The sequence below is a fragment of the Leishmania major genome, chromosome 16 (assembly GCF_000002725.2).
Source record: "Leishmania major strain Friedlin complete genome, chromosome 16".
NCBI classification, from domain to species: domain Eukaryota; phylum Euglenozoa; class Kinetoplastea; order Trypanosomatida; family Trypanosomatidae; genus Leishmania; species Leishmania major.
This window is the reverse complement of record NC_007257.2, coordinates 396,724-417,269: the sequence shown is the minus strand read 5'-3', so window position 1 is coordinate 417,269 and position 20,546 is coordinate 396,724. Positions and strand designations below refer to the sequence as shown.

General features: G+C 61.6%; 3 protein-coding genes across 3 annotated transcripts; all 3 read right to left on the bottom strand.

Moving 5' to 3' along the window:
- Positions 1-136: 136 nt before the first annotated feature.
- On the bottom strand, positions 137-3,073 carry LMJF_16_1060 (hypothetical protein; the record flags this gene model as incomplete). The annotated part of the gene is made up of 1 exon (XM_001682134.1): positions 137-3,073. One exon carries the CDS (start codon positions 3,071-3,073, stop codon positions 137-139), a length of 2,937 nt encoding a protein of 978 aa, XP_001682186.1.
- Positions 3,074-4,604: 1,531 nt separating this feature from the next.
- On the bottom strand, positions 4,605-7,679 carry LMJF_16_1050 (conserved hypothetical protein; the record flags this gene model as incomplete). Its single annotated transcript, XM_001682133.1, has 1 exon — positions 4,605-7,679. The coding sequence occupies one exon, from the start codon at positions 7,677-7,679 to the stop codon at positions 4,605-4,607; it is 3,075 nt and encodes a 1,024-aa protein (XP_001682185.1).
- Positions 7,680-11,658: 3,979 nt separating this feature from the next.
- Positions 11,659-13,731, bottom strand: LMJF_16_1040 (hypothetical protein; the record flags this gene model as incomplete). Its single annotated transcript, XM_001682132.1, has 1 exon — positions 11,659-13,731. One exon carries the CDS (start codon positions 13,729-13,731, stop codon positions 11,659-11,661), a length of 2,073 nt encoding a protein of 690 aa, XP_001682184.1.
- Positions 13,732-20,546: the final 6,815 nt, after the last annotated feature.

The window sequence follows — 20,546 nt, the reverse complement described above, 5'->3', positions numbered from 1 at the left end:
TGGGATAGGAGGGCGGACAACCTTGGAGCGTCACGCCAGCCAGCGCGCGCGTGCGCTTGCCTACTCCACAACCGTTCCCCACCCACTCACCCCTACACTCAGCCATCCAACTCGTCTCATCTTTTTCCTGCAGCCACTAAGCAGTGGCTTTCGCCCGTGGCCTCCACTCCACCCACCGCACCTCCGCGTCCATGTCCTCGTACGCCTCCACCGGCAGCGGGTACGTCAGGAGCAGGTCACTCTCCGACGCCCCATTCACCCAGTGCACCGCCTTCGCCTCCGCGTCCTCGCGCGACACAACCAGCACCACGTCGCCCTCCGACGGCCCAACAGCAACGGCGCGGAAGTCCTCCAGCGACAGCGTCTGCGCAGGCACCGCAAGCGCCGTGGCCACAGCTCGCATGTCACGTAACGGTGCACCTGGCGTCCGCGCGTCCACCAGGAACCCGCGCACGCGCAGCCCAGCGCAGCCCCCGCTGCACGTCCACGGCAGCTCCACGCCACTATCACCGGTTTTGTCAGCATCATCCAGCACGCGCCGCGCAAGAGCCGCCAGAGACTCGCCTCTTCGCGACTTCTTCACAGTCACATGCGCGGCATAGGTGCAGGCAACAGCAGGCATGGCGCTCTGCTGCGTGTACCGCAAGTCCTGCCGCACCTCGGCCATGGTGGCGTCCACCTCGCCGAGCCCATACCGCTGCACGCTCACACGCACGCCGCCACGGTGGTGCCCCGCGAACGCAAGCGCAAGGCTCCGCACAAGCGGGCACACGCCCTCCTCGTACGACACAACGCCCACCACCGGCAGCGCCATCAGGTCGCCAAACAGCCTCGACAGCGCAGCGTCGCCCCCGGCATTGTTTTCTAGAAAGACAGGTTTCGGGAACAACTCTTGCAGGAAGGCACGCAACTGATCGGCTGCCTTGGGCTTTGTGAGGCCAGCGTTCACGTTGAAGAACAGGGGCTGCGCTTGACGCACCTGCCGCATGAGGCCATCGTTGGCGCGCAGGTCGTCAGAGAACGCACCGAAAAGGCATTCGCTCTTTTCAGGGCCAACGAGCATCGTAGCGGGTGCGCAGCCATCGCAGTTGTTCAGCTCGATGGGCGCTACATTGATCCGCGTCTCCTCCATTGACACTCCAGGCACTTGCTGGGGTGCGGGCTGCGATGGCCATTCTGTGTGCGGCTGCCTCACGCCCACGCCACCCGTGTCCCCCGTCTTGGGCGCTGCTGGCATCAGTGATGGTGAGAGTGACGCCCTTCGCATCTGCCGCTCCCCCAGTTGCTGTCGAAGGGTGATGTAGGCGGGAAAACGCGGCGACGCCTGCCACGGCCGCGCCATGATGAAGGCGTTGTACAAGAAGGGTACATAAAGATCGGACGCGCTACGCGCACGGCTCAAAAACATTGACTGCGCGAACTCGCGCTGGTACCGCAAGGCGAGGTACCGCAGCATGTTCGTGCAGTACACGAACGGCGCGTGAGTCGCGTAGAAGCGGGGCCGCAACGTGCCGAATGTGCGACTGCGGTACGCCGCTACGACTCCGTCCACTGTATCGACGCGGGGCACCGCGATGCTGCGCGGCGGGGAAGTCTCGGCGTAGTCCAGCATGATGAAGATGGTGTTTCGTGGGTCAGGAGCCTTGACCGCTGGCAGTGGCGCCTTGCCCTCCCTCACCGCCTCGACGTCCCAAAGCGTGAGCGCATCGTCCTGCTGCTGCCACAACCGCACGACAGCAGCGGGCACCTCATCTTCGTGCTTCAGATCCAGCTCGTCAGTGACGAAGAAGTTGGTGCCCAAGACCCCCTCCGCCCACGTCATGAGACCGGCCTTGCCAGTCTTCGCGCCAGCAATGGCAGCTGACTCCGTCCGCACAATCGTGCCGCCGTACTCGTTGAGCAGGTCCGTGATCGCGACGTCGCGGTTCACAAAGTAGTCGTCGTTCATGTACACGTGCACGGATGTCACGTTGCGCACGCGCCACAGGTGCTGCTCGATCACGTTTGTGTTGACAGTGAGCCTCGCATGCGTCGGTATCACGGCGTCCTGGTGCACAGTCGTCACGCGCAGGTGCGTCCCGTTCGACCGCAGCGCCTGCACGCGCGCATCGCCGCACATCCCAGCAAGGAAGTTCTTCGCGCCGTCCACCCACGTCGGGTGGTGCCCGGGCGACACCATCACCACGCGGCCGCGGTGCCACCGCACGTGCTGCTCCACGCTCCGCAGGCTGTGCCGCAGCTCGTCCGTCTCGCGATCGCGACTCGTTACCGTGGCCGAAGCACGACGAGCCACCATCTTTCGCACTTCCGCATTCGTCTTGGCGCGATGGATGGACGTCGTGCAAATCTCCGTCGTACCCTTGCCGTCCGTCACGACGCCGTTCAGTGCGAGTTGGAACTCGATATTGCGTATGTAATCGCCGCAAGTCGTGAGTGCGAGCCGACGGTAGACGTGGTTCGCCTCGCTGCCGTTCACGAATGTGTAAAGGAGCAGCATGGCTCCATGCAGGTCCAGCAAGCGCGCAGCTAGCCGCTCCTGTCGCGCAGCAGCATCCGTCTCACTCGTCCGGCCGCCTCTGCTATTGTTGACAACCGGCTCTACCGACAGCGCCTCTGGTGATCGCACTGTGAGCCCCCACAGCCGCTCTGGCTCGCGCGGGTGAACGTTGCCGGGCACCACTGCGGAGAATCGACTCACGGTCAAGTCGCGCAGCCACCCCTCCACGTGCAACTGCGTCCACGGATGGTTCCACGTGAGCGCGATGAAGAGGATAACAGTGAGGGTTAGTGTAATGAGCAGCAGCAGCAGTGCCGCCACCGCATACCACAGCAACCTGCACCTCTTCAGCCAGTGGTACCAACGCTGCACGCGCTGCCCCAGCAGTGCAAAACATGACACGCAGCAACGGCAGCTGCTACTCCTCAAAGACGACGACCACTGCCACAGTATGCGCGCGTACCACGACGCACTCCGTAGGCGATGACTGCCAACGGTCGGGACGACAACGCTTGCCGAATCGTGCGCCGCGCAAGGGGCAGCGCCACGTGACTCTCGAAAACGTAGAAACCGCATCGCGCGTGCAACACAACGAATTGAGATGTGCTGGAAGGAGGGGGTGAAGGAGCGAAATGAGCGGGTGCGAGTGTTTGTGTGCGAGTGTGTGTGTGCGTGTGCGTGTGCGTGTGCGTGTGCGTGTGCGTGTGCGTGTGCGTGTGCGTGTGCGTGTGAGCAGGTACGGGGTGGGGGGTGTTGATCAGACAGAGAAAGCTTCAAGGAAGAGAGGCGCGCACACGCTCGCTAAACTTATCGGTCGAAGCCGCCACACCCAACCCGCATTTACCGCAACGCTGAGGAGCAGAAAGAAAGAGCAGGCAAGAGCACGCGACAGCCGTATTCAAGTTCCCTCGTCCTGGGCGCCCCAACTCCAATCCGCGAGTCTCTATGCGGTGTGGTGAGGAGGGAAAAAAAGGGCGAGCGCAGATTCCCACTGACATCATCTGGCAATGGTAGTGCGCCCTCGTCGTCAGCGATGCCCGCTGTAAAAGCACACGAAGAGCTGCCCCTTTGGCCAGCAGGCGCACGAAAACACCGCGACATACATACACGAGTGGCAAGTGAGGAGCGGTGCGCATGCGCGGAGGGTGGAGAGAAGGGCGATGAAGGAGTGAGGCACGCGAGCGTGAGTGCGTGCGCAGAGAGATGCGATGCATACGCGAGCACGAGCAAGACATCTGCAAGTGCGCTCAGCAGCAGGTCCACCCGTGCTCTCGTCCTTCCCGAGGCATGCACGTCGAGGGAGAAACATCGGAGGCAGTGAAGATGATGTCCGCGTCAATCCACTGAAGTAATTGTCCAGCGCGCCCCCCCCACACGCCCTCCACACGCGCGTGCGCGCTCACGCACACACCTCCTCCTCCGCTATCGTCCGCGTCGAAAGGAGAGCAAAAAAAGCGTGCCCATTTCCGTTGAGGCGCTGGGCTGCAGACGGGGGAAGGGGGACGGGCAAGCAGTGCCACGTTCCACTCTGAGCAACGCAGGATACAGTCGCTATGCTACACAGGAGAGGAGAACGGTGCCAGAAGGGAGGATGCGCCTCAACCTGCGCACGCACCTGCTTTTGACCACTATGCCTATCCTCATCCAGCCCACACTCGCCCACACCCTCTCTCCAGGCAGGCGAGCACGCGACTTGACAAACAAAAAGTCCCACCGGCTCCCAACGTGCCGCGTAGCACCGATGCCAGAGAGAGAGAGAGAGAAATATAGATAGATCGATAGATATAAACGCGCCACCACCACACCACATCACCCGTCGCTGCTGCTACTGCACGAGGCACGCCTATTCGGCTAGTGCTCGTTCTCCTCGTGCACTGACCCCTAGGCCTGCCTCTGTTTCGCCACCTCGACGATCCGGAAGCAGACACGTGATCCTTTAGCTAAGAGAGGTGCGACCACCGAAACCGAGACCACGAACTCCGTATCCGGCTGCAACGCCAGACGCCGATCGTACACAGACAGAGGCCACCACACGCGAGCGCAGATAATTTTCGTCGAGCCTCTCGTATTCACTCACAATTTGCAGCACTCGCCTCCACAGAGACCGCTAAGGCACCGACCACCGCACCTCCACGTCCATGTCCTCGTACGCCTCCACCGGCAGCGGGTACGTCAGGAGCAGGTCACTCTCCGACGCCCCATTCACCCAGTGCACCGCCTTCGCCTCCGCGTCCTCGCGCGACACAACCAGCACCACGTCGCCCTCCGACGGCCCAACAGCAACGGCGCGGAAGTCCTCCAGCGACAGCGTCTGCGCAGGCACCGCAAGCGCGTCCCGCAGCGCAGCAGCGCTCCGCACAGGCGCCCCACGCGTCCGCGCGTCCACCACGAACCCGCGCACGCGCAGCCCAGCGCCGCCCCCGCCGCACGTCCACGGCAGCTCCACGCCGCCCCGCATTTCGCCCATGGCGCGGCGGGCAATCTCGGCAACGCTCTCACCCCGTGCCGCGGGGTCCACGCTCACCTGCTCCTTGTACGTGCACGCAGGTGCAGGCATCGCGCTCACAACGCGGTGCCCAAGCGCAGCGCGCGCCTCACGCAGCGCCGCGCCGCCGTGCTGCTCCACGCTCACACGCACGCCGCCACGGTGGTGCCCCGCGAACGCAAGCGCAAGGCTCCGCACAAGCGGGCACACGCCCTCCTCGTACGACACAACGCCCACCACCGGCAGCGCCATCAGGTCGCCAAACAGCCTCGACAGCGCTCCCTCCTCAGCAGCTGCGGCGGCCCCGGCAGAACTCGTCCTGCCGCCCACCTCCAGGTACACCGGTGTCGGAAACTTGCCGTGCAGGAAGCGGCGCAGCTGGTCCGAAGCCTCCGCGCTGCTGAACCCGGCGTTGATGTTGAAGTACAGCGGGTCCTGCCGCGCCACCTCATCCATAACTCGCTTGTTTTCCTCGATGTTGTTTGTTGCTCGCATGTACATCACCTCAGCCGCCGGATTACGGTAGAGTGTCGCTGGTGCGCAGCCGTCGTCGTTGTCAAGGAAGATAGAAACCGTCGGCACATATTTGGCGAGGTGCTTCTGAAACTCCTCCCTCAGCGCATCCATGAGGGAGACCGTCTCCGTCTGTCGCAGGTGCGACAGCGCCGCCTTCGCGTCAGCCGCGGCAGCCTCCATCGCCTCCTTCAGCTCAACAAGGTACGGCAAGAACTTCGGCGACGCCTGCCACGGCCGCGCCATGATGAAGGCGTTGTAGAGGAAGGGAACGAACAGGTCCCGGGCGCGGCGCTCGCGATGATGCAGCTGGAGGTCGGCAAACTCGTCGCGGAACCGCACCGACCAGTGCCGGAACATGTTCGTGCAGTACACGAACGGCGCGTGGGTGGCGTAGTAGTGCTTCTGGACACCTTTGTGGCGTCCCGACGGCAGCGACGTTGGCGTGATTGGATTTGACAAGGCAGCCTCCCAGTATGAGGACGTGTTCGCAGCACTGAGCAGGTCAGAGAAGCCGAGGATGTAGCGAGCCTCTTGCTCGAATTCCGCACGCGCCGCGTCGTCGTCACCGCCGCCATTCGTCGTACCCACGCTGCGACGTCGTGCTGGCGCCAACATCTCGCTTAGCTTCCACTTCAGGGAAGAAATCAGCCCGTTGCTGGCAGACTGCGGCTCGAGTGAGCTCCGCTTGAGCAACCTTCTCCAGCTGTCCAGCAGCGGACGAGGAAGGAAGTCCTCATGTAAATGCTCCAGGTGGTAGACGTTAAAAAGTTCCGTGTTCGCCACACCCTCGACCCAGGAGGCTGAGACATCCCCTCTACGTCCCTCCGCCACACTTGGCCCTTCCGTCCGCACAATCGTGCCGCCGTACTCGTTGAGCAGGTCCGTGATCGCGACGTCGCGGTTCACAAAGTAGTCGTCGTTCATGTACACGTGCACGGATGTCACGTTGCGCACGCGCCACAGGTGCTGCTCGATCACGTGCGAGTCCACCGTCAGTCGCATCCCGTACGGCATCACGGCGTCCTGGTGCACAGTCGTCACGCGCAGGTGCGTCCCGCTCGACCGCAGCGCCTGCACGCGCGCACCGCCGCACATCCCGGCAAGGAAGTTCTTCGCGCCGTCCACCCACGTCGGGTGGTGCCCGGGCGACACCATCACCACGCGGCCGCGGTGCCACCGCACGTGCTGCTCCACGCTCCGCAGGCTGTGCCGCAGCTCGTCCGTCTCGCGATCACGCTCGTCGACCCGTGCCGTGTTCGCGCTGCCGCCAAAGAGCTTCAGCAGCTCGCCGTTGCGCTGACGGAGAAGTGACTGGTAAAGGGGGCACTGAGAAGCTAACTGCGCCAGCAACGGTTGAAAACCCCTTGGTCCCGCTTCGGGGGTCGAAAGCGACGCCGTGGACGTATGGCCACTCAGGAAGTACTGCTTCTCGAGCGCTAGAATCTGCGGCCCACAGCTGGACCGGAGCTGCTTTCGATAGCCATGGTTCGCCTCGCTGCCGTTCACGAAGCTGTAGATGACGTCCAATGCATCGTAGCGCTCATAGAGCTCCGCCGGGGAGTGGATACGCCACATGGTGTGCATGCGCGGCAGCGGTGCGGTGTCGGGCTGCCGCACCAGTGAATAGCCATCCACAACCGCATCCACCAGTCGCACCGTTGCGTCGCGAGCGGCGCCCGTCAAGCGAAACACGTTCGGGTCCGTCTCGCCCTTGATGACGTACGTCGCATCAAACCTCGGCCTCCGCTTCGCCTCTTGGAGCCGCTCCTCAAGGAGACGTACGTGCAGCTCGCGCTCCCTCTGCTGGTCTGCCTCGCCCATGTCGCGGAAGGCAAAGCTGCGCACCGAAAAGTCGACGGCGGCGGAGGTGTCGCTGCCCCGGCAACCCAGCGGCGGGGACGACGCGCTGAGTGAGAGGAGGGCTGCGAGAACGACGCTAGTCATCTGCACCAGCTCCGCAAGAAAGAGCAAGCCAAACCCCACGAGGCAGATAGCACCGAGGAGGGCGCAGCCGACACCGGCCTTCTCGGAGCCGCACACCAACCCAAGCCGTCTACCCATCTGCACCACGAAGCGCACACACAGTGACACGTACGCCCTGCAGCTCGACCGCTTCACATCCTTCTGTGGACAGAACATCATCCTGGGAGAAGGTGGGAGGGCAGCACCGCTGACATGCATGCATGAAGTGGACAAGGCGCTGTGCAGCGGAGCAAAGAGATTGATCCCTTTCGCCGGATACGTGCGGGTCTCGTCTTGCGAAAACGAAAAGAAAAATGAAGTTCAAATCAAAAGTGGAGACGGTGGGCAGGGGCGCGAGAGACGACGATGGCGTGAATTATAGAAAGTGGCACGTAGGCGGAAGGGAGGAGGGGACGAGGGGAGGAGGGGAGGAGGGGAGGAGGGGACGAGGGGAGGAGGGGAGGAGGGGAGGAGGGGACGAGGGGAGGAGGGGAGGAGGGGAGGAGGGGAGGAGGGGAGGAGGGGACGAGGGGAGGAGGGGAGGAGGGGAGGAGGGGAGGAGGGGAGGAGGGAAGGAGGGGAGGATGGGACGAGGGGAGGAGGGGACGAGGGGAGGAGGGGAGGATGGGAAGATGAGACTGCACGCAAAGGGTGAGACACAAGACAGATGAAAACAAATCTAAAAAGGAAGACGGAGGATGTGTGGGCGCAGAGATGCACGGCAAGAACGAGTCGTTCCTCAGCGCTGTGTGGTGAGCAGTGGAAGAAGAGAAGGGGCAGAGAGAAAAAGAGAAGATGGTGAGCCGATGATTCGCTTGCTGGCGCAACGCGGTGGCTGCGACGCATCGCACCTTTGCATAACTTCCTGCAGGACGTCCCTACACCACTATGAGCGGTCGGGCGAGCACTCCCCTGCGAGGGTCCCAGACCCCAGGGCCCATGGAGGGAGGCAACGGATGGCTGCAAAAAGAGAAAACGACTTCTGTGCTGTGCTACGCTGTCCTTACCGTTCCCCCGGGGCCACGAACAACCGACGCGAACCACATCGCGGATCGAATGGCACGCCGCGCCCACGCACAGAAGCGTTCCGCCTTCGCGGCCTGTGGGCGCATCATCAGAGAAAACGAGCGCAAACACTTGTATCCCCTTCCTCTACGAGAGTGCGGCGACCGACGAGCCGTGCGGGGGCGCTCGATCGATTCGCGGTGGCGGGAGGTGGAGCCCAACGACGAAGAATTTGAGGTGGTCGACAGAATGCAGCGCATTGCCTTTCAATGCAGTCCCCTCATAAACGCGAGACCTCACCCCCGACCCCACCCCGACGCGACGGAATCCTGCCGTGGTCCACCTCTGACTCAATCCGTCTTCTCTGCCAGCTCTCGTTGAACACGGTGAGACCTCACAGGGACAGTCATGCGCCCACCTGTCAGGCTTCCGGAGGGACACCACCGAAAGACAGACGAAGAGGGCGAGCAAGCCGTGGAAAGAGAAGGAGACGAGATGAGGAAGACACTCGTATACGAGTGCGAAACCCAACGAAAAAGCAAGCTGAGAAGAGAGTCGGAAGACTGTGCGGGTGCACGCTCGTCGTCCAACAGATGGGTGAAGGGTGAGCGAGGCAAGGCACAGACAGAGAGAATCACAACCGCACCAACACGCCAAACCCTCGTCGAGACTGCGCCCGCTCACAAAATATTCTATCATAGCGCCGCACTCTGCTGCGCCGTGCTGGACGGACACCTAGCACACCCAGAGACGCTGAAGCCGACAGACGAACAGCCAGCCATGCGCAGACGGAAGAAGACACGCTTAGAGGGAAGAGAAAGGACCAGCACACGCACGCACAAAACAAGAGCTCAGAGGGGGGATGGAGGATGCGTCGACTAAGGCGCCCGTCACCCGGGAGGATAGGAACAGCGAGAACCAACACGCCGCTAACGCCGAAGATGCTAACGTCAGCATCCATGTCGGCATAAAGGCACACGCTGGCATGTACGTGTGCAAGAGCCGAGTGCGCACGGGGTGGGGGCTTGAGGGTGCGGGAGGGGCCGTCTCAGCGCGCCTCGCCGTCGGTGTTCCGGTGTGCGGCGTAGTAAAGGAACAGAGACGAGCGAAACAAGCGAAACAACGGAGAAGAGAGCCGGTTTCACGCCACGGGAGAGAGGTGCGTCGCGATCGCTGAGGGAGCATCGCTCTGCTGCGTCGGGCTGCACACGTCGTCGCAGCAAGTGTTTGTCCGTCACAGGAGCGCAGAGGGAAAGCAACACTGCCAAAAAAAAAAGTGAGGAGACAAGCGCCACAGCGTCTCTGTCTACGCACGCGAAACAAAGAGCATTACACACACACACACACACACACACATATATATATAGAGAGAGAGAGAGAGACAAGCGCTGCCCCACTGCGCGGTTGGAACGGCGCATCAGGGCGGGGTACGATATCGGGAAAGAAAGAAAACGAGCAAGGTACGGACTGGCATATGGCGCAGTTCCTTAAAAGGGGTCAAGGCCGGCACCGGTGGCAGGCAAGCCACGTGGGGCCGGAGGCTCCGAGAGAAGGAAGGGAAGAGGGGGAGAGCCGATGTGCTCCTCAGCGGGTCCACTCTCCCACGAGCACGCCCGCAAGCAGAGGCACACACAGCCACAGATCGCCTACCGCTGCGGCACCACGGATACACCCTGGTCGTCTAGGACGAACCGTCTGCCGTCGAATCGGACCATGCGTCGTACGGGCTCCTCTCGTCCTTCCTCGCTCCTTCTTCCCATACGTGCGGCGCGGCTGGCGCCAGACGGACACTCGGGCGGGCTGCATACCTTGATCCAAGCGCGCCGCGCTCAGGACCCTGCTCAAGGGGCGGAAGCGGTGGGCGTCTGTGGTGTAGGTAGCCAGGTGTGGTTCAGGCGCGTGCCGGATGAGCTCAGGGAGGAGGAGCTTGGCCAGCCTCAGGCCAGGGGCCCTCTGGAGACCCTCTGCGCACCCAGCCTGTATGCCATGCTTCGCTCGCTTTCCCTGTTCTTTTATCTGTGGGCTCACCGACACGATGCGCACTCGAGGGTTGCAGGCACCAGCTTGACCGGAAGTCTCCTCCGCCAAGCGCCCACCCACTCCGCTCCGCCGACACCACGAGTCCGAAACGAATGCCCGAGGGCAGGCTGCAGAATCGTAGCTTCCCCGCAAAGAGTGGGTCGTAGACCTTGATGCCAGGGTGAGGCTGCCGGCGTCATCAGCGTCTCCGCAACCGATAACAGAGAAGCGATGAGGGAAGAGAGGCACAGAGCGACCTGCACACGGTCATCTCTCGCTCCCTCTACGGGCACGTTTCGCGCATTACGCATGTACGGTAGTCGCGGGATTGCGCTCATCACCACGTCACTGTCGCTGGAAACTTCTTCACCACACTGACCACAAGAGCAGCGGATCTGTGAGTATCACAGATCCGCGCAAGCGAAGCCATTCTCCTTCCTCGCCCCTTCCGCGGAGGTGACGTGGATACGGAGTTGCAACAACGGAATCCGCTTCCTCGTGAGCAGAGAGACACGGGTGGACAGAGACACATACACAAGCGCAGGCATACATGGAAAGAGAGGAGGGAGAGAACAATAGCGGGCTGCACGACTGCCAGGATCAGAGAGCGGCATCATCTGCCGTGCAGCAAAAAAAAAACAACGCCCACTACCAATAACGACGCGCCGCTATCCAATCCACAAATCGCTCGGCAGGAGTGAATAAGAGCCGCACAGAGAAAGAGCGAGACACACATACAAAGACAACACCCATACACACAACGGAATCTGTCATGGCCCAGCACACAACCGACACGTTCAGCCCATCAACAGCCCAGAAGCCGTCATCAGCAGCATTTGATAGGGACACGGTAAGCTGCCGTGTCGATATCGTCTCCCCATCCTGTGCCCTCGCAGGACACCCTGACAGCATAACCTCTCTCCCCACCAAAGGAATCGCAACAAGCGCTTCGCCACATCTCACGAACGACGAGGTAACCCACAGCTAGAGCCCCCGCGACCGCTGCAACACAGCTGAAGAGTGAGCAAAACCCAAGAGAAAGCAGCAGCAACCATGTCCCCGCTCCATACACAGGCTGCACGGCTGTTACCCTGCTACTCAGATAGTTCCACCATGCCCCTGCCTCCCTCTCTCACAGGCGACAGTCACGCACATAGACATTCCCCCGATCGCTCTACGGCACCGACCACCGCACCTCCGCGTCCATGTCCTCGTACGCCTCCACCGGCAGCGGGTACGTCAGGAGCAGGTCACTCTCCGACGCCCCATTCACCCAGTGCACCGCCTGCGCCTCCGCGTCCTCGCGCGACACAACCAGCACCACGTCGCCCTCCGACGGCCCAACAGCAACGGCGCGGAAGTCCTCCAGCGACAGCGTCTGCGCAGGCACCGCAAGCGCGTCCCGCAGCGCAGCAGCGCTCCGCACAGGCGCCCCACGCGTCCGCGCGTCCACCACGAACCCGCGCACGCGCAGCCCAGCGCCGCCCCCGCCGCACGTCCACGGCAGCTCCACGCCGCCCCGCATTTCGCCCATGGCGCGGCGGGCAATCTCGGCAACGCTCTCACCCCGTGCCGCGGGGTCCACGCTCACCTGCTCCTTGTACGCGCACGCAGGCGCAGGCATCGCGCTCACAACGCGGTGCCCAAGCGCAGCGCGCGCCTCACGCAGCGTCGCGCCGCCGTGCTGCTCCACACTCACACGCACGCCGCCACGGTGGTGCCCCGCGAACGCAAGCGCAAGGCTCCGCACAAGCGGGCACACGCCCTCCTCGTACGACACAACGCCCACCACCGGCAGCGCCATCAGGTCGCCAAACAGCCTCGACAGCGCTCCCTCCTCAGCAGCTGCGGCGGCCCCGGCAGAACTCGTCCTGCCGCCCACCTCCAGGTACACCGGTGTCGGAAACTTGCCGTGCAGGAAGCGGCGCAGCTGGTCCGAAGCCTCCGCGCTGCTGAACCCGGCGTTGATGTTGAAGTACAGCGGGTTCACCTGCCGCACGCGCTCCACCACCGCCTCGTTCAGCGTCAAGTTGTTCAGGAACTTGGCAAACACGCAATCAGACTCAGCTGCGCCGCTGAGCAGCGATGCGGGGCCGCAGCCGTCCTCGTTGTCCAGCACGATCTGCGTCGGCGACATCGCGTCCGTCCGCCCCAGTCGTCGGCTCCGGTGCAGCTCCAGCAGGTACGGCAGGAACTTCGGCGACGCCTGCCACGGCCGCGCCATGATGAAGGCGTTGTACACGAACGGGATGAACAGGTCGCGCGCCTTGCGACTGCGGTGGCGAAGCGCTGCGGCGGCAAACTCGCGCTCGTAGCGGGTCTCGAAGAAGCGGAACATGTTCGTGCAGTACGCGAACGGCGCGTGGGTGGCGTATCGGCGCGGGCGGCGTGGCATGAGCGACTTGCTGGGCAGCGGGTCTGGTTCGTATTGATGCGCGACATCGACCGCCTCGTCAAGGGGTGGTACGGAAATAGAAGTCACGGCAGCGGCGCTAGCGCTCCTGTTTACGCGCTTCAGACTGTCCCACATGGTGACGAGGGCCTCCGGCAGGTAGTCCTCGTGCAGCACGTCCAGCTCTTGCGTGTTGAACTGCTGCGTGTGCAGCACGCCCTTTGCCCAGGAAGCGCTTCCATCTGCGACAGCGCCGGCCGCAATGATGCCCCTCTCCGTCCGCACAATCGTGCCGCCGTACTCGTTGAGCAGGTCCGTGATCGCGACGTCGCGGTTCACAAAGTAGTCGTCGTTCATGTACACGTGCACGGATGTCACGTTGCGCACGCGCCACAGGTGCTGCTCGATCACGTGCGAGTCCACCGTCAGTCGCATCCCGTACGGCATCACGGCGTCCTGGTGCACAGTCGTCACGCGCAGGTGCGTCCCGCTCGACCGCAGCGCCTGCACGCGCGCACCGCCGCACATCCCGGCAAGGAAGTTCTTCGCGCCGTCCACCCACGTCGGGTGGTGCCCGGGCGACACCATCACCACGCGGCCGCGGTGCCACCGCACGTGCTGCTCCACGCTCCGCAGGCTGTGCCGCAGCTCGTCCGTCTCGCGGTCACGGTTGTCGGCGCCGTGGCGGGCAGCAGCTTCGACAGCACGAACAAGGTCGGCTGCGGTCTTTTCAGGGCCGATGTGACTCCACAGAAAGTTGGGCAGGCACCTCGGAGCATCATTGTGGTAAGCGGAGACAGGGGCGAGTATGGAGGCATGAAAGGCGTTGCTCTCGGCGTCGAGTATGGCCTGCATGCAAACCCGGTGAATCTGCTTCCGATACTGGTGGTTCGCCTCGCTGCCGTTCACGAAGCTGTAGATGATGTCCGTGTCGCCGAAGCGCTCCAGCAGCTCCGCCGGGGTGAAGGTGCGCCGCCGGATCTGCAGCCCAGGCAGGAGGTGCGGCTCCTCTGGGGTGTACTTGCCTTCCTTACTGTAGTTGCTGCGGTCCCTGCTGCGGACAAGCGGACCCACCTTTCGCGCACCAGATGCGTTCGCTGCTGGTGTCTCCGTTCGCGAATCGGTGGAGGGCAGCTTGACCTTAGCGAAGGCAGTGGCGGTGTGGTGGTCCGTAGCGTCCCGGTCGGGCCAACGCCCTCACGCTTCGGCTGCGCCACCACTGCTGCCTCGATATCGTGGGTCACAGCTATCGTGGCACGAAACATACTGTGGAGCATCCAACCCACTACGAAACCAGCAAGAAACACACATGGGAGGATCAGTCGTCGTGTCCGCGGCGACGCTCGTGCCGTTCTCGCGCAAACATGCTGATGTGCTCCATCTTGGCAGAAACATCTGGAATGAGCGCCGTCTCTGCCGCAACACCAGCCTTGGTGTCGCAGCTTCGCTCATGATGATTCATCGAATTGTATGCATATATGTATATATATATGCATATATTATGTGGGTGTATACATGTATGCGCCTGTATGTGTTTGTATGTGCAGGCCATTAAGAGCAGCGGGGTACCGAAGGAAAGCACAGCAACGCAGGGAGCACGAGACATGGGAGAGGTGGAGGATGCGTGGGTGCGCTGTGTCCCATTCACCTCTCTACGTGTGTCCCGCCCCATCGAGTGTCCCACTTCCTAACGGACACACATACACGCACAACACACACACACACATGCTGCAGCGCGTTTTCTATTGTGTATGTGTGTGTATGTGTGTATGTGTGTGTGTCTTCGTTACGCTTCGGGCGCAGCACGGAATAGCGGGGAGGGGGGCGGTCGAGACGTCAGAAAATAACAAGGGGGGGGGGGGCACACCGCAGCCAAGCGATGGCTAAGCGGCGCAGACTTCAATGGCGAGACGTCCGACACGTGAGAGAGGGGGAGAGACGCACTGAGCAATGCAGGTGACGGCGCCGCAATACGGAGGGCTCCAAGTCAGGTGTCTTCTCTCGTATCTGTGTCGCTTGATGTTAGTCGGCGCTACAGCGCGCAGGAAGGGTCGAAGAAGGTGAGACAGCGCCTCACCAGTGAAGAGCATCTCTCGCGAAGAGCGGGTAGTGGCGGCGTGCCGCCCACGCGAGAGAATGGCGGTGTGCAGACAGATCTATGTGTGTGTGCCGTATATGCTATCGTCGCGAGCAGGACACGGAAAGGAACGAAGGAACATGATGGAGATCGGGAGAGAGCGCTAGGGTGTGGAAGATATACGGCACGCGACGGGGTGTATACGAGCATGCAAACACAAGAGAGTCTCTCCGCTGGGCGTGGGAGCAGCAGCGATCACGCCCATGACATTGATGTGTGTCACTGCACGCTTTTTTTGTGAATGCACTCGACTGCGTGACGCAGCCCAACACATGAGTATACCGCCCGTGGGAGTGGGTGTGGGTGTCGCTCAGCTAGACTCTCTTTCTGACACCGTTGTTCTTCGCCTTCCCGTGTTGCGTCTGAATTGGCATCGGCAGCCATGACGTCGTCGACATAAAAAGACGCGCAAGCACACACACACACACACATGCACATACAAAAAAAAAGAAAAAACGAAGGGGCTGTGTGGCCCAGACACCTACGTACACAAGCACAAGCCCAGGCTACCTAGCCTTCGGTACGCCAAGATGGCCAGAGCGGCGGTACGCGCAGCCTCGCGTACCCACCCCCACCCACCCACCCCCGTCTCCTCGCTTCGCATCAGCTTGCATTCAACGCCCGGGTAAGGGTGTCACACACAGGGGAGCAACAGTCCCCACCCCCCACCCCCTATCGTCCTCCGCCAGCAGCCGGAAAAGAGACCCACAACCAGAGCGAGGGGGGGCTGTTGCTCAGACACATTCCACAGCGCACAGCGAGAAAGGACGAAGAAGAGTGAGTGCGACGTTAGGCGAGGCGGAGAGGAGAAACTCCTACGCAACAAGCACGGCAGAGGCATCCACCCGTGTCTGCCCGAATTTTGGGTGTGGGAACGCCGTCTCACGCGGAGCGGCCGTGGAGGTACCCTGCAGGAGCTTGGCGTAGTCGGCATACATGATTCCTCTTGTAGCCAAGTGTAACACTCAAAAAGTGCTTGGAGGCCCGCCCAAAACGCGAGCCAGGCGGGGGTGTGTTGAAGCGGGTCAACAGCAAAGATAAGGGCAGCCGGGAAAAACACAGCGAGCCCTGCAGCCTCGAGGCCGGGAGAGAGAGAGGGCAGTAACAGCACAGTAAAGCCATCGCTCTCGTTGCGTGTCGTGCGCCTGTCACGTGAAAATCCACTCTTGTGTGTGCTCCCGCCGGACAGACGGCATGACGTCTACAAAAGTCACCGCTCAGGCTAAGAGGAAAGACAGCAGACACCGCGGCAGTGCCGGGAGGAGGGGAGTGAGGCATGAGGGGTGCGGAGAGGGTCATCATGCCAGCTGCAGCCCTTGACGCCTTCCCTCCTCAGCTCCTCTGCTGCGTGTTCGAAACAGCATTCTCATAGAACTGCGGTGATTTGCCTTTTGAAAGGGGCCATCACATCATGGCGCACTAACGCCGCCGCCGCCGCCGCCCCCCAACTTAACCCACACACCACACACACACACACACACACACACACACACCGTAAGCTTTCCTACTCCTCTGTTCATTATTCGTGGCATCGGCGCGCACCATCACGCTAAACCTTGTCGCTGCCCACGCTGCCGCCGTCCCGCCTCGGCCATGAGCGCCCTCAGGTACGCCTCCTCTTGCGCCTTCCGGTAGAGATGATGGGCGTGCGGGAGCCACCTCTCCTCTTGGAAACGGGCATTGCTCCCCATGAGCGTAACCCACACAATGACCCACAGCGTGAGAAGCATCACTGCCAGGGCGACCAGGCACGCTATCAAACTCCTGGCGTGGCCCATCCGCCTCGCGCCAAAATAGAGGCGCATTCAACGGAAGAAGCTGAGTCGCGCCAAGACACCCCTCGAGGCAACTGCGCCACCTACGCCTTCGTTGCCAGGCAGCACCAAGTCGAGTGGACGGTGATATCTAACTGTGAGATGCGCATGGACGCTGAGATCGAGTTGCACATGGAAATCTCACCGAGCATGCAGCAGGCACAAGCTCCCCCTCATCCTCCCTCCTCCAGCTCAATAATACGCGGGTCAATGAGAGAGCTGTTTCAATACCTGCGTATGACAGCCAAGTGCATCCCGTGTGCTCATGCGAGGGTTCACAATGGCCACAAATTGCTCTCGTCCGCCACACCGGCCTCTGCGATACACCATACGGAAAAGAGGGGGGAGGGGCGGAACAACACGACGAGGGAGCGAGTGAGGCGGTCGAAGCGTATTATGCGCGGGTGCATGTAAAGATGCACACATACATAATATACATAGATATATGACTATATATATATATGTGTGTGTGTTTGTGTGTGTGTTCACAGGGTCAGATAAGCGACCTGGGGGAGAGTTGGGAGACGCAGAAGCTGGGGAAGGTGGAGAAGGCTGGGTGTTGGCACGCACAAATCAACAGAGAGCGCATGAAGCACTCGCACACATGCACATGCACTTGTGTGGAAAGTGAACTCGAAGTGAGAGCTGAGACGAGAGAACATCTATACAGAGGAGGAGAGAGGGCGGAGGTCCATCAAGACGCATAAGTGTAGCGCCTCGGTGAAAGCCTCTCCTCCTCGGCCTCACCACAAGCAGACGCCCGCGCATGCACTCAAACATGTCTGCCCCATGTACACAGAAAAAACATGTGATTGAAAACGGCCATGCATCGCATGGATCCTGTGCGTTCACGAGGGCGCATCACCATCATCGAGGAAAACAAGAAGAATGGGGGTACAAAACAAAAACATCGCGTATGCATGCGTGCGCACGCGCTAAGAAAATAGATAAAGAAGTCGACGTCGACGCGATATCAGAGGATGAGAGGAGCGACCAAGAGAGGCCAAGAGGCAGTGCAATGAACCACAGGAGCCAGAAAGACGGGATGGGAATATGTGTATGTGAGTGTGTAGGTAAGTGCTGCCGTTGAGCTGCTTTCGCTATCCCCACACGGATAGTCCATCAGCGCCACCTCCGCATCTATACGCTCCGACATGTGACTTGACACATTATCGCTGCGACGATGCTGGTGCACCGTCTCCACATGCTCTTCGCACACGTGCGCGGTGGGGCCGATCGGTATGGAATCCCCTTGCGCCGTTTCTGGCCACCACCCTTGGTCTTCCGCCCTCTGGATGCGTTGTGTCGATGCGATACACTCATGTCAGCTCTGTGCTTGCCAGCACATGCGCGCGCAGTGTGCTCGCACCATCAGATCCTGGGGCCGGCTTTGGGACGACTTCATTGCGTGGGGGAAGTTTCTGGATGGCTTGCCCACATGCGCCGCGGCAGGTGGGACGCCGCTATGAGCCTGTGGCAACAGGGGGAGGGGGGAAGCATTCCACTTCCACACCCTCCACCCACACGCCTTTCGCAGGAGAGGGTCTGTCAAGCGAAAGAGTCCCGTGCATCAGCATGTGCCTGCGAAACAAGAGCCCACAGCCTGCCGATCTGAAGAGGGGCACAGGGGGGCAGCCACAGATACCCGACGGGCGACGCCCGTGCCACAGGAGTGAGATGCCGCAATCAGATCATTGCCCAATACGATGTGTGCCTTGAGCCTCGAGCGATCCGCGAATCTCGCGTGGCGTATCGGCCACAACGCTAGGTCGGAAGTCCTCGGTGCGAAAAAATATGTCGAGTGGGGGGCCGGAGGCACCACAGTTCCAGCAGCCTGGCGAGCAGCAGACTGTCTGCACGCCATGCTGTCACCACCAGTCACCTGCCGCTGCACGAGTCCCAAGCGCAGACAAGCGCCCGCGCGGAGCTGAGCGAGCATGGCCTCCCGTCGGCTCGCTCGCCTAGCAGCCTTGTTCTTTGGCGTGGGTCCGTCGCAACCACGCCGCCTGTGTCGTAGCGTAGCGCAAAGCACATCCCGGCTGCAGGGGATGTCGGCCTGGCATCTGAGAGAGTGTCCAGGTTCGTGATCCGAGCGGTGGGCGTCGCTTCCTCTAACATTGCAGACTTTGCCAGTTTGTCAGCCTCGCCGCCGTGTTCCACCTCACGGTGACCACAAACCTACGGAAATCAGAGGCGCACGCAATGCGCCAGTAGCGTCTGGATTTGTGCCCACATACGTCGCAGCATGCCGCCCACCGCTCCCATAGGGTCTCTGCCGACTACCCTGAGGCGGAAGAGCAACTCCGCAGCGACGGCCACACCCCTTTCTCCGCGTCTCAACTGGTTCGGCTGCATTCGCAGTGGCTCCAGTCGTCACAGGCCCCCGTCACCCGGCGCGAGGCAGCCGCCAGACACGCGCGGAGGCGATGGAGACGGAGTGCCGCAAGAGCACACGCCTAAAAACAAAAAAAATACAAGAAATCTGCTGTCTTACTCTCCGTTTTCGGGCTGTCGTGCAGGACCTGCTAGCCGGGCTTATTATAGTTCGACCCCGTTATTATCGGCTGGCACCATGCCCTGCGTGCTCCACACTTCTCCACCTCCAACACATCAACACAAGAACAGAGAGGAAAAGAGAGAGAGAGCTGTGCACACGCACACAAAACAGACAGACACTAGCAACAAGTCATCCTTCTGCGCCTCCGGCAACGCTTCCGACAAATACATACTCAAACTCAGAAACGAGTAGAGGACAAGACGGAACCACCGCATTCGGCCCCTGCGACCCACCAGCAGTGGTGCGGCGTTTACAAGGAAATAGAGGGGGGGGGGTACTGGTCCGTGCGTGTGTGTGTGTGAAATACCACGCACCGCAGCGCCCTCCCCCTCTCCCCACCCCTCAGCATCAATGAGCAGACACGGGAATAAATTAAAGAAAACGACCATCAGCGCGCCTGCCGATAAGGAGGGCGGAGACGCCGTGCGAGAATTCGATGCGGCGAACTCGCAAGCGGCACCAGAAAGAAACCGCATGACGGAAGGGAGGGAGGGAGGGAGGGAGGGAGGGAGGGAGCGCGGAGGAAGAACGGCAGCGGTGAAGAGAGGGAGGGGCGAAAAAGGGCGGTAGCCTTTGTACTGCGCGTGCACGGCCCCACGGGAAGACATCACCACCCGCCACCTGCAACCTGCCTCGCGCTCCCCCGTAGCTGACCTCAGCAGCCTGCGATCCCCCTCCACTCCCGTCTGCCCTCTTCACCACAGCACAGCCCTGTTGAGCACTTCGAGGGAGGGCACTGCACACGCACGCTCTCGGGAGCGGGCGCCGACCAGCACGTACCCCAAAACAAAGCAGAAAGGATAAAAACGTCACTGAGAAAGAGATCAATGAGAAAACGAAGAAAACATGTGTCAACAACAACAGGAGAGACACACACGCACGCACATCGCCAACCAGGCCGCCCCCACCAACTCGACCAGCTGCGCAGTCTCACTGCCGCCCACGCCCACCTCAGGCGCAAGGACTCTGCACCACCGCCCGCCCCCTTCTTCATCGAGTGTGTGACCTAGAGGGCGCCGAGAAGAGAAGGAAAACGGCCACGAAAGCACACATGCCGGTTCAGCGGCGGGGGAGGGGTAGCGCCATCACACCCCCCGCATCATTGTCAACCGCCAGCGCTGAGCGAGCAAGATCAAGGACAAGAGGGGCGCGAGCACACACA